At 41.3% G+C, this 17,923-nt stretch overlaps 2 protein-coding genes across 2 annotated transcripts; both read left to right on the top strand.

Annotated features, from left to right (window-relative positions):
* Positions 1 to 2,316: 2,316 nt before the first annotated feature.
* On the top strand, positions 2,317 to 7,282 carry LOC139285171 (extracellular calcium-sensing receptor-like). Its single transcript, XM_070905661.1, has 8 exons — positions 2,317 to 2,627; positions 3,105 to 3,399; positions 3,508 to 3,797; positions 4,126 to 4,421; positions 5,006 to 5,181; positions 5,319 to 5,540; positions 6,183 to 6,306; positions 6,384 to 7,282. The coding sequence occupies exons 1-8, from the start codon at positions 2,317 to 2,319 to the stop codon at positions 7,280 to 7,282; spliced, it is 2,613 nt and encodes an 870-aa protein (XP_070761762.1).
* A 4,201-nt stretch (positions 7,283 to 11,483) lies between these two features.
* On the top strand, positions 11,484 to 16,816 carry LOC139285929 (extracellular calcium-sensing receptor-like). The gene is made up of 8 exons (XM_070906618.1): positions 11,484 to 11,794; positions 12,184 to 12,478; positions 12,573 to 12,862; positions 13,207 to 13,502; positions 14,551 to 14,756; positions 14,894 to 15,115; positions 15,702 to 15,825; positions 15,903 to 16,816. The coding sequence occupies exons 1-8, from the start codon at positions 11,484 to 11,486 to the stop codon at positions 16,814 to 16,816; spliced, it is 2,658 nt and encodes an 885-aa protein (XP_070762719.1).
* Positions 16,817 to 17,923: the final 1,107 nt, after the last annotated feature.

Genomic DNA, 17,923 nt, shown 5'->3' on the forward strand with positions numbered 1-17,923 from the left:
ATATGTTATTGTCTCTTTTTACAGAGAAAAAATCCTATCATGACAGTACAAAATAAAGTGAATTAATAAAATCTAAATTCATAACATAAATGTGTGGCACTAACTTCTGTCTTGACATTGTGATAAAATTATTACTGTTTTCATTATATTTCAGTACAACTCAAATGTTCGGCCCCTAATTGGGTTCTTAACTGGACACAATTACCAAATATATACAACATGTGGAGCCAAAGAAATTAAATTCATCCTGGTAAGCAGCCTGTATTGCTTAATTTACCGTTTACCTCAACTATTACACAGGGTGCCAGACGTTACCAGCACATAACACCTAGATAGAAGACAGCAAAAACACTGCCTCATTCACCTTCCAGGTAAATATTCGTGATGGACCTATCCAGTGTGATGGTCTTGGGCTTGAGTTGGACCTGACGTACCAGCCCAAACTCGTCTGGGACTTTCTGGATGACCTTTCCCATGGCCCAGGAGTTTTGTGGTGCTGAGTCGTCAATGATAAACACAATGTCTCCAATGGAAAAGTTGCAAGATGGACGGGACCACTTGTGGTGCTCTTGCAGCTGTGGTCGATTTTCTCTTGTCCATCGCTTCCAGAATATGTCTGCCATATTCTGGACCTGTTTCCACCTAGCTAGCCTTACTGCCAGACATGTAAAAATTACCTTTTCACAGTACTTCTTCCACATTTTACATTGAACAAGCTAAAGTAGTCCACTCCAGTGTTGGTAAACGGAGGCTCGCACTTCGCTAGGATTCTCCTTATAGCTAGAGTTTGCGCCAATACTTCAACCGTTTCTGATTCTGATTCTGACCCAAGTTCTTGTGGATATCTCTGAGGATCAGCTTTGCGACGTGAAGGTCCAAGATCACAGGCTGCTTTGACTTCTCAGTCATGGTGGCCCTGCTGAGTCTTCCTCTTACTCGGGGGATGCCATCGTGGAGGACTGGATTAAGTCCATCACATGAAACTTTCAAACTGGGTACACAAGTGAACTCCCAAAGCCCTCTCTACAGGTAGTGCATCCCAATCCAGGTCCAGGTTTTTAACCTCTGTTGCCCTCTCCTCTGCAGGGATAGCAGACAATATGGCCCTGCTGTTGCTTACCCATTTGGTGTGTCTGAATCCACCCTTTCCACATACAGCTCATAGAGCTTCTGCTTTTTGAGGTGATGAACCCTGTAACGCTGCAGGTACCACACTTTACCATCGTCACGGCTCGGGTCTTTGCTGGGTACCTTCACGGTATAGCCCTTTTCAATGAGGCCACCTAAGAATGCTGAGCACTCTTTGTGGAATGTTGGATTCTTCACGAACGTCCACCTTAATGAGTGTGCTGCTCAGCTACCTTACGGTTGTTGGGCATCTTCATGTCCTTCCTCCTCAGTGGCAGGGCGATGTTGTAATGTCCCTAGCTGACTATGAGGCCATGTCAAGAGACTGAAGATCCTCTCCGGACATCTCCAGCTTCACTCAGGGAAGTCACTCTTGAACTGCTGACTCCAGAGTTCTTCCAGTCTGGTAACTGATATCAGATATAAACCCGAATAGATTCCCGCATTAATTGTTCTTTTGGAACAACTATTAAAGAGGAATGAGTGGAGTTGCAAACGGGAGTGAATCAAAAATCCTGCTTCTGTGTGGTATATGCGCGGTCGTGCATAAGAGCCAGATTAACTTCTGACTCTGTCGAGAGTCTCTCTGAGTTAACTAGTTCGTTCTGCACACACTCCTTGAACCGAAGAACGAGTCAGAGACTCAACTCAGCAACACACTCTCGTTCAGTGAGCTAACCCAGTAGCACAAAGCACAGTCACTGAGTGAGTTGCTGCTCAGTGGCAATGACACAGAAGGCAAGAAAACATGATTAATACAATATATGCGCCTATTTTGCTTGTGCTTATATGATTGTGGCACTTGTTGATTAAAAGAGCTAAGAGATCTTGTGCGGTGGGGGAGTAAACCACAAGCAGCATATTAAATTATATATATATTTGTTAGGATTAATTAAATGTGAGCTAAAACAAAGTAAAAAAGGTGTAAGGGTAGGACAAAATTTGGAAGCTATCTGGTGTTTACAATAATAATAACTTTGCAAGAGGAAAAAAGAGACAAGGACACGTAATAGAGATTAAATTGTACACGGAACCCGAAGACTTTGGGTAATTGGGTATTGGGTAAGGGCATCCTCTCTCTGATGTATAGTAAGCTGACGTACAGTAGAAGGAGGGAAGATTTTGTCTGAAAATCTATATAAACCAGACAAGACACATATAGTATACCCACATGCAGACACTTGAGGGATGGAGATCTCAGCTCTTTTTATTGGCCTGATCCTGTCTCTGGGTTTGTATGAGCTCAACTCAGTTCTAGCCTTGAATGGTTCTGGGGATGGTCTGAAACAAAGAGCTGGGCTTACAGAGGATAGGACTGGTGCTGGGGTCGACACTAAGGCCTCATCTGTGAAATGTAAGCTCCAGGGTACCACTCGTCTACCTGCATTCTCACTGGATGGTGACTACGTTATTGGGGGTGTTTTCTCTATACACAACTACGTGCACACAGTGAAGCATAACTACACCACCATGCCTGAGCCACTAAGGTGCACAGGGAGGTCAGTAAGAGGGAGAAGTGGGGGATAAGAGGATGTTAGACTGTGTGGGGAAAGAAATGTTTTGAATTTTATGATGTACATCCTGTTGCAAATCTTTTGTGTACTGAAAATTTAAAAAACAGAACGTCTATGTTTTCTCTTTTACATTTTGTGCCATATAAATTGCAGGTATTGTTTTCACAAAAATAGTAGAAAGTGACTTGATGAAAAATAAGCATTTTTTTGGTTTCTTAACTGTAAGTATAGTTTTGTTTAAAACCCGTTCTACAAATATTTAACTGGATAAAAACACAGTTTTACTTTTAGATTTGCTATCTATATGTTTTGAATTTTGTTGGTCAGTAACTCTTTGATGTACATTTGGCTCACAGGTGCAATTATTGTCCATAACTATTTCCCATTAGTTAGTGTAACTAATTACAGTAAAAATTCTTATCATAAGTAAATTTGAACAGTGACATGATTGTCTGTGTGCAGCATTGACTCCCGTGAACTGCGCTTCTCGCGCGCAATGGTCTTTGCCATCGAGGAGATTAACAACAGCACGGAGCTGCTGCCAGGCATCAAGCTTGGTTATCAGATCCATGACTCATGCGCCTCAGTGCCTGTAGCGGTACATGTGGCATTCCAGCTTTCAAATGGCCTGGACCCGATATTTTACACCGGCAACATTTGCTCACAATCTGGTATGGTGATGGCTATCGTTGGTGAGTCTGGGTCTACGCTATCCATCAGTATGTCGCGTATCATCGGGTCCTTTAACATTCCTCAAGTAAATATTATAAATATAAATGTATTGTAAATACAATATGATATAAATAATATAGACCAGTGTTGCTTTTGTGTGTGTGTCCCGTTAAATTGCACTGTTTTCCTTTAGGTGAGTCACTTTGCCACATGTGCATGCCTGTCCAATAAGCGACAGTACCCGAGTTTCTTTAGAACAATCCCAAGTGACCAGTTCCAGGCTGACACACTGGCCAAACTGGTAAAATACTTTGGCTGGACTTGGATAGGTGCTGTCCGGTCGGATTCGGACTATGGCAATAACGGCATGGCGTCTTTCCTGGATGCAGCACAGAAGGAGGGGATCTGTGTGGAATACTCTGAATCTTTCTATCGGACCCACCCACGTAGCAGGATCCAGAGAGTAGCGGATGTTATCCGCAGGTTTCTACATCACTGATTATGCTTTTGTTCCCTGTGCTGACTCTGACCTTCTGCACACAAAACCACAACAATGATTAGGCAAATATAAGATTGTTTTATTATCTTAGTGTCAAGTTGGAAATGTGTCTTCTTTTAATCATGTTTATGTCCCTCATATTTATCACTGATATTGTTACGAAAATAGAATCATTGAGACCAATACTGTACATTCAGCACACCAATTATCTATATTCAACTACCTTTATGCACATTTGAAACCATTCATTCTATATATATATTATTATAATATATATTTTATATAATATAATTCACTAATATGTCTCTCCAGGTCGACAGCTATGGTCGTTGTGGCATTTGCAGCCTCTGGAGACATGAGGATCCTGCTGGAGGAGCTGTCGCGTGAGCCTTCTCCACCTCGCCAGTGGATAGGAAGTGAGTCCTGGGTAACCGACCCAGACATGCTGAGGTTCAGCTTCTGTGCTGGAGCCATTGGATTTGGCATTCAGCAATCTGTCATCCCAGGTCTGAGAGACTTCTTGCTGGATCTCTCTCCCCCTAAAGTTGCTGCCTCTCCAGTGCTGACTGAGTTCTGGGAGGATTCATTCAACTGCAGGCTGGGAAAAAGTGAGAAAATTGTGCTGATCTTAAACTTGGATGATACTCACAGTTGAGTCATTGTGTGGTCAAGTTTAGGCACTCTGCAATCTTGGCAAAGATTTTGGATGAACTTTTGAAATCCTCAACACAAGCACACAGTATATAGATTGTATCCAAGCCACCAAGCTGAATAAAGATTAAAAACCTTACTAGCATGTATTAGCAGCAGTATATGTAGATCTAATTAGGCTATTATACTGGCAGTTATATAAGATGTCTTCATTTTGATCACATTAAAAGCAAGTCAGTTGGTGATTAAAGGAAAAGTTGTGTACTTTTTTTTCCTTTTACAAATGTGACTAATTGTCTGACTGATTTGTGTTAATGTGAGTTGGTGTACATAAAAGATAAAAAAAGGACTGAAACAAACTAAAACAGCAGCTATGAAAAATAGATAAAGGCATGTCTGCAAAACACGGCTTTAAAATGTTATGTAAAATAATCATGTTTGCAAATAAATTAAAACAATATGAAAGTCACATTTAGCAGTGGAAATAATGTAATATCATTGTCAAGGCAAAAAACACCTGCCTCTGTTTTCGTGTTTTTAGGTGCAGCCACGGACGAGAGTGTGTGTGATGGAACTGAAGACATAGAGACGCTCCAGAGCCCGTACACTGACACATCTCAGCTCCGAATAACTAACATGGTGTACAAGGCTGTTTATGCAATAGCACATGCTATTCATAATGCAGTGTGTCATGTCAGGACACAAGAGTCCAAACAGGTCAGTCGAAATGAATAAGTGATCACCCCAATGCCTTTTTTGATATAATGTACATTTTATTAAATGAAAAATATCAATTTTATTTGACACTATTTCTTTTCTCTCCTTCACTGTCTTACTTTACTTTATCCTCACAGGTACTTTCTCAGCTGAGGAAAATAAATTTTTCCCAAAATGGTTATGATGTGTCATTTGATGCCAATGGGGATCCTGTGGCCACATATGAGCTGGTTAACTGGCAAAAAACTGAGAGTGGCAGCATTGAGTTGGTGACAGTAGGGCACTATGATGCATCACTGCCGGTGGGCCAGGTTTTCCGTGTCCACAGGAACCTCACCTGGGTGGAAGGTGGCACACAAGTAAGGAGCCCTAAAGCACATGTACCTTGAAAGAGTTTTTAGTTGCTGTAATTGTTCTTTCTTTTTGGATGTGAAGATCCACTCCCAATACAATTCCAAGTAAGAGATGAGGAACCAACATTGACAGTCCTCATCTGTGTAAAAATGCCATCCAGAATTCAACCAAAGGTATTGAGAATTCAGCAGATAAACAAATGTAGGTGTCTTCCAAAATTACAGTATTTTCAGTATTAAATTCCCCTTTATATTTTCAGAGAAAGTGCTCCCTTGTTTAGCTGTAGCAGAGGGATGGTAACCAAAAGAGGAATTTTCTACTAAAACAACTACCTTGGGAAGAGATCAAATTTATTTGTCTAACTCTAATGAGCTCAAGCCTCATTCTAGCTTCAGTTGAACTTTTTGAATGCATTTTTACATAAAGAAGTACTGTGGATTTTGTCCCCCAGCAGTTACATAGAAGCGAAAGGATTTCTTCACAGTCAGTATTAAAAGGGTGAATGGTTACAGTGACCCATAACACTTTCAATTCACATTTTGGTATGTGACTATTGTTTTGAAAAAGACATGTTAACATATCCTTTAATCCTAAAAGCTGCATAGCACACCTGAATCTGTGTGAGTTTGTTTTTATTTATTTGCCAGGTGCCTGTGTCAGTGTGCACTGACAGCTGTCCTCCAGGAGCTCGTAAAGTGCTGCAAAAAGGAAAACCCATCTGCTGTTATGACTGTATACCCTGTCCTGAGGGGGAGATTAGCAATGCTACAGGTATTGTTCTTTTATAATGCATATCTACAACATCAAGTTAACGATTGCTAAAAAACATTTTTGATTTATTTTTTCAGATTCCCTTGATTGTTTCCCTTGCCCCAAGGAGTTCTGGCCTAATGCAGAGAGAGACACTTGTTTCCCCAAACCTGTAGAGTTTCTTTCCTTCGACGAGGTCCTAGGAATCATCCTGGCTGCATTCTCAGTTGGTGGTGCTTGTCTTGCCATTGTAACAGCGGCTGTGTTCTTTCGTCACAGGACATCCCCGATAGTCAGGGCCAACAACTCTGAGCTGAGCTTCCTGCTGCTCTTCTCCCTGACTCTATGTTTCTTATGTTCACTAACTTTCATTGGGGCACCATCTGAGTGGTCCTGCATGCTGCGCCACACAGCGTTTGGAATCACCTTTGTCCTCTGCATCTCTTGTGTTCTTGGAAAAACTATAGTAGTGTTAATGGCCTTCAAAGCTACACTCCCAGGTAGTAATGTCATGAAATGGTTTGGTCCTCCACAGCAAAGAATGACTGTAGTGTCTTTCACATTCATTCAAGTTTTAATATGCACTATTTGGTTGGTTGTTAGCCCCCCTTTTCCAATGAAAAATCTAACCTTATACAAGGAGAGAATCATCCTGGAGTGTGCATTAGGCTCAGCTATTGGGTTCTGGGCTGTGCTCGGGTACATAGGCCTACTTGCTGTCTTTTGTTTTGTATTAGCTGTTCTGGCCCGGAAACTACCTGATAATGAAGCCAAGCTCATCACCTTCAGCATGCTGATATTCTGTGCAGTCTGGATCACCTTTATCCCAGCATATGTCAGCTCTCCAGGGAAATTTACTGTAGCTGTAGAGATATTTGCCATTCTAGCCTCCAGTTTTGGACTAATATTGTGTATATTTGCTCCAAAGTGTTTTATCATATTGTTCAAGCCAGAGAAGAATACCAAGAAACATTTAATGAACAAAAACCAATCCTAGGCCATTTGAAGTTTGGATATAGTGAGACAAAGATGGAGCTTATAGTAGAGAGCTTATGCTGTGCACATTCAACACATTCACGTGTCACACCTAGTTGATTTAAATATTTTCATGTCTTTTTACATCAAATATTTTCTTAATTTCAATGTAATCTTGTGAATGTCCTTTTAACGTTATTGTCTCTTTCCCAAATCCCATCATGTGCTGACAGTACAAAATAAAGTGAATAAATGAAATTAAAATTCATAACAAAAATGTGTGGCACTGAATTGTCTTGACATTGTGATAAAACCATTGCTCTTTGAATAGTTCTCTATAGAATAGCATATTACAGGTTATATTGCCATAAACTGTATTGTCAAAATGTTTGCAAACTCCTGTCTTGCCATGTCACCAATTTACATTCACAAATGCCTTAACTGTTAATGTTTTGAAACTCATGTGACCCGTTTTGCAATTTGTGTTCAATAAGAATAGCACTGAATAAATTCAAGTTTTTTTGTCCAACAGTATTTAAGATGTGAAAGACATCATGTTAAAAATAAAAAAATTAAAGAAAGATGCAACAGCAGTATGTTTCTGTTCGCAAAATGTGTCAAAATATTCAGTTCCTATTCATGTTATTATTTAATAGTGTTGTTAGCCCGATGCTTTAGTTGGAAGCCCAAGAACAAACTGGGGCAATGTTCAGTTCACAGATGTAAACTTTATTTCGGTCACAGGTAAAGTAAATGCAGCGCTTGGCTCGAAGTGACAGAGCTCTCGCAGGATCTCAGTCAGAAGGAGCCCCGATGTCCGAAAATGATTCACATTTATCTTCTTGGGCTGGGCCTGCCCTGTACAGAGGTTGGACTTACTGAAATAAAACATGTGTGGATGTTGTTGGTACGGCGTGTATCTAAAATAACAAACCTAACTGATAGAATAGAGAAGTTTCAGCTATCTCCTGGTATGAAAACCAGTTCTAACCAGTCATGTTATCTTCAAGGACGTACATTGTGCTCAGTAGAAAAGTACAAAACAGGATCATAGGTTCAGTGGAGAAATACAGAATCAGAATACATGATAGCTCGAAACATAGCCAATTATAACAGTGTGCACATGAAAACTAGATAAAAATCTGACACGAAAAATAAAAGAAAGAACAGGATTCAACAGTTCTCAGTACAATGACACAATGTTATGTTAAACTAATCCAGAACATTAATGGAGCAGGCCATTCAGGCACAAAGTGAGTTTTAATGCAGCTGTACTGGCAGCCACATGAATGGCATGAATGTTGGTGAGTGTTGAGGGTGTTTTTAAAAATAATTTATCAGTTCGAACAGGGCAGTGGTACTTTTCCCTTTAGGTTTAGAGATGCTGTGAGTTCAGCCACTCTTTAGGAAACCTAGACCTCATCCATTTACCCTCATTTTTTCTTCCAATTGCTTTTCCCAATCATGAAATTTCTAATTGTTGGGAAATAGCCATCCCTTACTAGAATGGGCACCTTAACGTAGTGGAGAGGATTGTGTACCCCCATGACCCATGGAGCTCTGTTATAACTCCTGGTAGGTTCACCCATGGCAAATCTGTCCCGAGCAAGGGGTCTGACTAAGAACAATTCCAAACCTAATTTGGAGCAAATTAGCAATAGTTGGGTTCACCTCTATGTCTAGCTCTGGCTCTGGAACCACACTCCTGGATAGTATCTGGAATCCCTCCATTTCTGGAGATGGCCAGGGTGAAAAATTTTCGGCAGGTGTGGGTAATCAATGAGACCCCAGCAGAGTGCCGTAACAAGGAGGGTCGCCTCTATGTGACTGAAGGTTGCTGAGAGAAAGGCTCTGACTGCTGTCCTTGCTTATGCAAGCCTTTTTGGAGTCCCTGTATGGGATCCTTAAGAGTGTACCGCTTGGGGATTCCATAGTTCTACTGGGGGACTTCAACACTCACATGGGCAATGACGGAGAAACCTTGAAGTGTGTGATTGGGAGGAACAGCATGTCTTATATGGACTGGAGTGGTTGTTGTTATCTGTGCTAGTCAGGGACTGTCAATAACAAACAACATATACAAGCATAAGGTGGTTCAAGTGTGTACATGGTACCAGAACACCATATGCTGAAGGTCAATTATGTAGTCATTTCATCAGATCTGCAACCGTATCTTTTCGATCAGGTGGACTCTTGAAGCAGCACAGAGGAAGAGCTGGAGGACGTTACTAGGCAGAAGGACATGTTATTTTGCTTAGCCTGCTGCCACCATGACTTGGACCTGGATAAGCGATGAAAAATGGAAATGCAGAGCCTCTCTTGTGGATGAGGAGGAGACTGGCAGACAGGCAGAGCCGCTTTGGAGGGTGACCCGGAGGACAGTGCCATAGACAGGAACTCTCTGGAGGTCGGTGACATAGACGGGACTGCTCTGGAGGTCAGTCCAAAGGTTGGCGACGTAGATGGGACTGTTCTGGAGGTCAGGGTGGCCAACTGGGGTTCCTGCTGGGCATAGCATGGAGGCTGGGCAGAGTGCAGGCTGGTTATTAGCAGACCGAGGTGTAGGCTGGTTGTTAGCATAAGGTGTAGGCCAGGCTCGAGCCTAGAGGCTAGCAGGCCAAGGAGGAGGCTGGAGGCTAGAAGGTGGGAGGCTAGCAGGCTGGGAAATAGTCTTGAAGGCCAGGAAGCAGGAGGGTTGATGAAAATCCCCCACCAATCGAGGGAGCTATTTCTGCATCCCAGTCTTGGAAGACAATTCCCATGTGCCAATGACAAGGTTGCTTCCTTCTGTTCCATAGTGGAGGGTTTTTTGCAGCAGTTCAAAAGGCACAGGGTATTGTGAGTCGCCTCATTAAGCTCCTCCATAGCAAATCCCTCATCTGCTGGGACCTTGGCTGGTCAGTTCGTACACGTAAAGGAGAATGAAAACACGGGAAGGACCCAAGTGCGAACAGGAGGCAGCGGGATGACTTCAAAGTTTTATTTATGAAATAGTTTACAGGCAGGTACAGGTAGGCCGGTCGGCAGACAGGTAGACAGGTAACAGCAAGGCAGGCAGGTTTAGGTCCAGGTTAAGGTGAGGGAAGCTCAAAAGCAAAAACACAAGGCAAGACAGCAACATAGAAACTAGAACGAACTGACAAAGGAACAAAGGAAGTGGACCAGTATAAGTAAAGAGTGGCTGATAAGATGATGGCAGGACAGATGGGAATGGCAGGGGAAAAGTATGAAGGCATCTGGTGGACAGGTAAAGAATGACTGGGAAAGTGGACATGTGGCTGAAGAGAGGGACAGAGAGGCGGACATTGTGACGCTTTCAGAGTGCGTTAAGTTACTCTTCAGATGCAGACAACAGAATAACTTTCAAAATATAATCACATTTTTGAGACACCATGACCTTGGGCCTGTTTTGTCTGATTGCTTGGTTACTCTACCATTGTTCTATTATCACTGCTTCAAAACATGGGAATCAATATATGTACAAATATTTTCTGTTTAGAAGGCCTGTTTACTGAAGTGTTAGGACCCAGCTCACAAGGGGTAAGGCAAGCAACATAATATATATATATTATATATAATATATATATATATATATATATATATAAAGATCCTTCCTCAAATAAATAGTCTTCTGGGTCCATGGCAGTTTGTACTGTCACGGCTGGTGGAGCAGGGCAGCAGGGAACACGGAGAATGGGCAGAACAGATGCAGATAAAAGGTTTTATTGCAAAAACCAGGGGAACAAAGACTTACAAGGTGGTGCGGCAGGCAGGGGTCAAAAGCAGTCCAAATAGACAAACAGATCAGGCAAGGAACAGGCAAGGAACAGGCAAGAATTAGAGTCCAAAGTCCAAAGACACTGGGAAAACAGGGGAGAGGGAAACACATAGACTAAATACAGAAGCCAGGTGGTGATAACGAGGGGCAGGTGAAACTAATCAGGACAGGTGAAGACAATCACACAGGCGGGAAACACACAAAGACAAGAAGTGAAGTAGACCAAAACGAGAGGAGAGTAAATTAACAAAATAAAACAGGAAACATGAAAACCAAAATGACTGAAGTAAACACACAGGAAGCACTGTGACAAATAAGGGCAAGGGCATCCTCTTTCTGATGTATAGTAAGCTGACGTAGAATAGAAGGAGGGAAGATTTTGTCTGAAAATCTATATAAACCAGAGAAGACACATATAGTATACCCACATGCAGACACTTGAGGGATGGAGATCTCAGCTTTTTTTATTGGCCTGATCCTGTCTCTGGGTTTGTATGAGCTCAACTCAGTTCTAGCCTTGAATGGTTCTGGGGATGGTCTGAAACAAAGAGCTGGGCTTACAGAGGATAGGACTGGTGCTGGGGTCGACACTAAGGCCTCATCTGTGAAATGTAAGCTCCAGGGTACCACTCGTCTACCTGCATTCTCACTGGATGGTGATTACGTTATTGGAGGTGTTTTCTCTATACACCACTACGTGCACACAGTGAAGCATAACTACACCACCATGCCTGAGCCACTAAGGTGCACAGGGAGGTCAGTAAGAGGGAGAAGTGGGGGATAAGAGGATGTTAGACTGTGTGGGGAAAGAAATGTTTTAATTTGTATGATGTGCTTACAATCATGTTGCAAAGCTTTTGTGTAGTATTGAAAAGTTAAGGAATATATTATATTCACAAAAATAGCAGTGTCACGATGTGAAGATGTGTTTTGTTTCTTCACTGAAAATATGTGTTTAATAATTGATTTATTAATATTTATCATAATTTTTTTACTTCTTTCCATAAAATTCCTGTGATGCAGTGCAGCTATAGGTTATTGTCCATAAATATGAATTGCAGCTCTCCTTTATTGTGAGTTTTCTGTTAAAATTGTGAATTGTCCTTATCATAAATTTGAACAGTGACATGATTGTCTGTGTGCAGCATTGACTCCCGTGAACTGCGCCTCTCACGTGCAATGGTCTTTGCCATCGAGGAGATTAACAACAGCACAGAGCTGCTGTCAGGCATCAAGCTTGGTTATCGGATCCACGACTCATGCGCCTCAGTGCCTGTGACGGTACATGTGGCATTCCAGCTTTCAAATGGCCTGGACCCGATATTTTACACCGGTGACAATTGCTCACAATCTGGTATGGTGATGGCTATCGTTGGTGAGTCTGGGTCTACGCCATCCATCAGCATGTCACGTACCATCGGGTCCTTTAACATTCCTCAAGTAAATATTTTGAATTTCTGACGGACTGTGTTTAATATAGGCCAGTGATGTTTTTTTGTCTGTCTTGTTAAAGAATTGCACTGTTTTCCTTTAGGTGAGTCACTTTGCCACATGTGCATGCCTGTCCAATAAGCGACAGTACCCGAGTTTCTTCAGAACAATCCCAAGTGACCAGTTTCAGGCTGATGCACTGGCCAAACTGGTAAAACACTTTGGCTGGACTTGGATAGGTGCTGTCCGGTCGGATTCGGACTATGGCAATAATGGCATGGCATCTTTCCTGCATGCAGCGCAGGAGGAGGGGATCTGTGTGGAATACTCTGAATCTTTTTATCGGACCCACCCACATAGCAGAATCCAGAGAGTAGCTGACGTTATCCGCAGGTTTCTACATCACTGATTATGCTTTTGTTCCCTGTGCTGACTCTGACCTTCTGCACACAAAATCACAGCAATGATTAGGCAAATATAAGATGGAAGATTGTTTTATTATCTTAGTGGCAAGTTGGAAATGTGTCTTCTTTTCATCACATTCGTTTGTCTCATATATTTTACTGATGTTGTTCAGTGAGACCAATACTGTACATTCAACACACCGACTTTCTATATTCAACTACCTTTATACATATTTAAAACCATTCATTCTATATATATATACATATAAACATACATATATATTATTATAATATATATTTTATATAATATAATTCACTAATATGTCTCTCCAGGTCGACAGCTATGGTCATTGTGGCATTTGCACCCTCTGGAGACATGAGGATCCTGCTGGAGGAGCTGTCGCGTGAGCCTTCTCCACCTCGCCAGTGGATAGGAAGTGAGTCCTGGGTAACCGACCCAGACATGCTGAGGTTCAGCTTCTGTGCTGGAGCCATTGGATTTGGCATTCAGCAATCTGTCATCCCAGGTCTGAGAGAATTCATATTGGATCTCTCTCCCCCTAAAGTTGCTGCCTCTCCAGTGCTGACTGAGTTCTGGGAGGATTCATTCAACTGCAGGCTGGGAAAAAGTGAGAAAATTGTGCTGATCTTTAACTTGGATGATACTCACAGTTGAGTCATTGTGTGGTCAAGTTTAGGCACTCTGCAATCTTGGCCAATATTTTGTATGAACTTGGCTGCAGTGGTTTCACAATGCCAACACTGAAATCCTCAACACAAGCACACAGTATATGGACTGTATCCAGGCCACCAAGCTGAATAAAGATTAAAAACCTTACTAGCATGTATTAGTAGCAGTATATGTAGATCTAATTGGGCTATTATACTGGCAGTTATATAAGATGTCTTCATTTTGATCACATTAAAACAAAACAAGTCAGTTGGTGAAAAGTTGTGGACTTTTTTTCCTTTTACAAATGTGACTAATTGTCTGACTGATTTGTGTTAATGTGAGTTGGTGTACATAAAAGATAAAAAAAGGACTGAAACAAACTAAAACAGCAGCTATGAAAAATAGATAAAGGCATGTCTGCAAAACAGGGCTTTAACCCTTGTATTATATTTGTTTCTCCCCCCTTATTTTGGTGTTCCCGGTCAAATTTGACCGGTCTGGTTTAACTGCTCCTACATTAACACAAAAAACATAATTCATAATCAACATAATCATCACCAAATTTTATTTAACACCTTTTAATGCTGTAAATAATGCCTCCTGTGCATGGGGATGTTTTCCATCTAATGGATGAACATAATCTAGTATTACCCATTCATTTCCTATGCCGGTCATTTTTGACCGGGAACACCACAGAGTTGATTAGACCACTCAAAATTCAATGAAAGTGGTGATCAGCAATTTTATGTTTTATGTTTTATGTTCAAATGCCTAGTGTGGAGGATATCATAAGGCCTTGAGGCAATCAGAGGAAAAATTTTTTTTTATGATTTTATGAAGTTGTAAATCGGTCAGATTTGACACAAACACCACAGAAGGGTTAAAAAGTAATGTAAAATAATCACGTTTTGCAAATAAATTAAAACAATATGAAAGTCACATTTGGCAGTGGAAATAATGTAATATCATTGTCAAGGCAAAAAACACTGTTTTCGTGTTTTTAGGTGCAGCCACGGACGAAAGTGTGTGTGATGGAACTGAAGACATAGAGACGCTCCAGAGCCCGTACACTGACACATCTCAGCTCCGAATAACTAACATGGTGTACAAGGCTGTTTATGCAATAGCACATGCTATTCATAATGCAGTGTGTCAGGACACAAATTCTACAGCTGAGTGTGACAAATTCACCAGGATAGAGTCCAAACAGGTCAGTCGAAACGAATAAGTGATCACCCCAATGCCTTTTTTGATATAATGTACATTTTATTAAATGAAAAATATCAATTTTATTTGACATTATTTCTTTTCTCTCCTTCACTGTCTTACTTTACTTCATCCTCACAGGTACTTTCTCAGCTGAGGAAAATAAATTTTTCCCAAAATGGTTATGATGTGTCATTTGATGCCAACGGGGATCCTGTGGCCACATATGAGCTGGTTAACTGGCAAAAAACTGAAAGTGGCAGCATTGAGTTGGTGACAGTAGGGCACTATGATGCATCACTGCCGGTGGGCCAGGTTTTCCGTGTCCACAGGAACCTCACCTGGGTGGAAGGTGGCACACAAGTAAGGAGCCCTAAAGCACATGTACATTGAAAGAGTTTTTAGTTGCTGTAATTGTTCTTTCTTTTTGGATGTGAAGATCCACTCCTGATACAATTCCAAGTAAGAGATGAGGAACCAACATTGACAGTCCTCATCTGTGTAAAAATGCCATCCAGAATTCAACCAAAGGTATTGAGAATTCAGCAGATAAACAAATGTAGGTGCCTTCCAAAATTACAGTATTTTCAGTATTAAATTCCCCTTTATATTTTCAGAGAAAGTGCTCCCTTGTTTAGCTGCAGCAGAGAGCAACTGTACCTTGGGAAGAGATCAAATTTATTTGTCTAACTCTAATGAGCTCAAGCCTCATTCTAGCTTCAGTTGAACTTTTTGAATGCATTTTGACACAAAGGAGTACTGTGGATTTTGTCCCCCAGCAGTTACATAGAAGCGAAAGGATTTCTTCACAGTCAGTATTAACACAAATATTAATCACATTTTGGTATGTGACTATTGTTTTGAAAAAGACATGTTAACATATCCTTTAATCCTAACAGCTGCATAGCACACCTGAATCTGTGTGAGTTCGTTTTTGTTTATTTGCCAGGTGCCTGTGTCAGTGTGCACTGACAGCTGTCTTCCAGGAGCTCGTAAAGTGCTGCAAAAAGGAAAACCCATCTGCTGTTATGACTGTATACCCTGTCCTGAGGGGGAGATTAGCAATGCCACAGGTATTGTTCTTTTATAATGCATATCTATAACATCAAATTAACGATTGCTAAAAAACGTTTTTGATTTATTTTTTCAGATTCCCTTGATTGTTTCCCTTGCCCCAATGAGTTCTGGCCTAATGCAGAGAGAGACACTTGTTTCCCCAAACCTGTAGAGTTTCTTTCCTTCGACGAGGTCCTAGGAATCATCCTGGCTGCATTCTCAGTTGGTGGTGCTTGTCTTGCCATTGTAACAGCGGCTGTGTTCTTTCGTCACAGGACATCCCCGATAGTCAGGGCCAACAACTCTGAGCTGAGCTTCCTGCTGCTCTTCTCTCTGACTCTATGTTTCTTATGTTCACTAACTTTCATTGGGGCACCATCTGAGTGGTCCTGCATGCTGCGCCACACAGCGTTTGGAATCACCTTTGTCCTCTGCATCTCTTGTGTTCTTGGAAAAACTATAGTAGTGTTAATGGCCTTCAAAGCTACACTCCCAGGTAGTAATGTCATGAAATGGTTTGGTCCTCCACAGCAAAGAATGACTGTAGTGTCTTTCACATTCATTCAAGTTTTAATATGCACTATTTGGTTGGTTGTTAGTCCCCCTTTTCCAATGAAAAATCTAACCTTATACAAGGAGAGAATCATCCTGGAGTGTGCATTAGGCTCAGCTATTGGGTTCTGGGCTGTGCTCGGGTACATAGGCCTACTTGCTGTCTTTTGTTTTGTATTAGCTGTTCTGGCCCGGAAACTACCTGATAATTTTAATGAAGCCAAGCTCATCACCTTTAGCATGCTGATATTCTGTGCAGTCTGGATCACCTTTATCCCAGCATATGTCACCTCTCCAGGGAAATTTACTGTAGCTGTAGAGATATTTGCCATTCTAGCCTCCAGTTTTGGACTAATATTGTGTATAATTGCTCCAAAGTGTTTTATCATATTGTTAAAGCCAGAGAAGAATACCAAGAAACATTTAATGAACAAAAACCAATCCTCAGCCATTTGAAGTTTGGATATAGTGAGACAAAGATGGAGCTTACGGTATAGAGCTTATGCTGTGCACATTCAACACATCCAATCACGGTGTCACACCTAGTTGATTTAAATATTTTCATGTAAGTAGTACAATAAGTTATTTTACATTCAATATTTCCTTGATTTCAATGTAAGTTTGTGAATGTCCTTTTAATATGTTATTGTCTCTTTTTACAGAGAAAAAATCCTATCATGACAGTACAAAATAAAGTGAATTAATAAAATCTAAATTCATAACATAAATGTGTGGCACTAACTTCTGTCTTGACATTGTGATAAAATTATTACTGTTTTCATTATATTTCAGTACAACTCAAATGTTCGGCCCCTAATTGGGTTCTTAACTGGACACAGTTACCAAATATATACAACTTGTGGAGCCAAAGAAATTAAATTCATCCTGGTAAGCAGCCTGTATTGCTTAATTTACCGTTTACCTCAACTATTACACAGGGTGCCAGACGTTACCAGCACATAACACCTAGATAGAAGACAGCATAAACACTGCCTCATTCACCTTCCAGGTAAATATTCGTGATGGACCTATCCAGTGTGATGGTCTTGGGCTTGAGTTGGACCTGACGTACCAGCCCAAACTCGTCTGGGACTTTCTGGATGACCTTTCCCATGGCCCAGGAGTTGTGTGGTGCTGAGTCGTCAATGATAAACACAATGTCTCCAATGGAAAAGTTGCAAGATGGACGGGACCACTTGTGGTGCTCTTGCAGCTGTGGTCGATTTTCTCTTGTCCATCGCTTCCAGAATATGTCTGCCATATTCTGGACCTGTTTCCACCTAGCTAGCCTTACTGCCAGACATGTAAAAATGACCTTTTCACAGTACTTCTTCCACATTTTACATTGAACAAGCTAAAGTAGTCCACTCCAGTGTTGGTAAACGGAGGCTCGCACTTCGCTAGGATTCTCCTTATAGCTAGAGTTTGCGCCAATACTTCAACCGTTTCTGATTCTGATTCTGATTCTGACCCAAGTTCTTGTGGATATCTCTGAGGATCAGCTTTGCGACGTGAAGGTCCAGGATCACTGGCTGCTTTGACTTCTCAGTCATGGCGGCCCTG

The sequence above is a fragment of the Enoplosus armatus genome, chromosome 5, assembly GCF_043641665.1.
Source record: "Enoplosus armatus isolate fEnoArm2 chromosome 5, fEnoArm2.hap1, whole genome shotgun sequence".
Lineage (NCBI taxonomy): Eukaryota > Metazoa > Chordata > Actinopteri > Centrarchiformes > Enoplosidae > Enoplosus > Enoplosus armatus.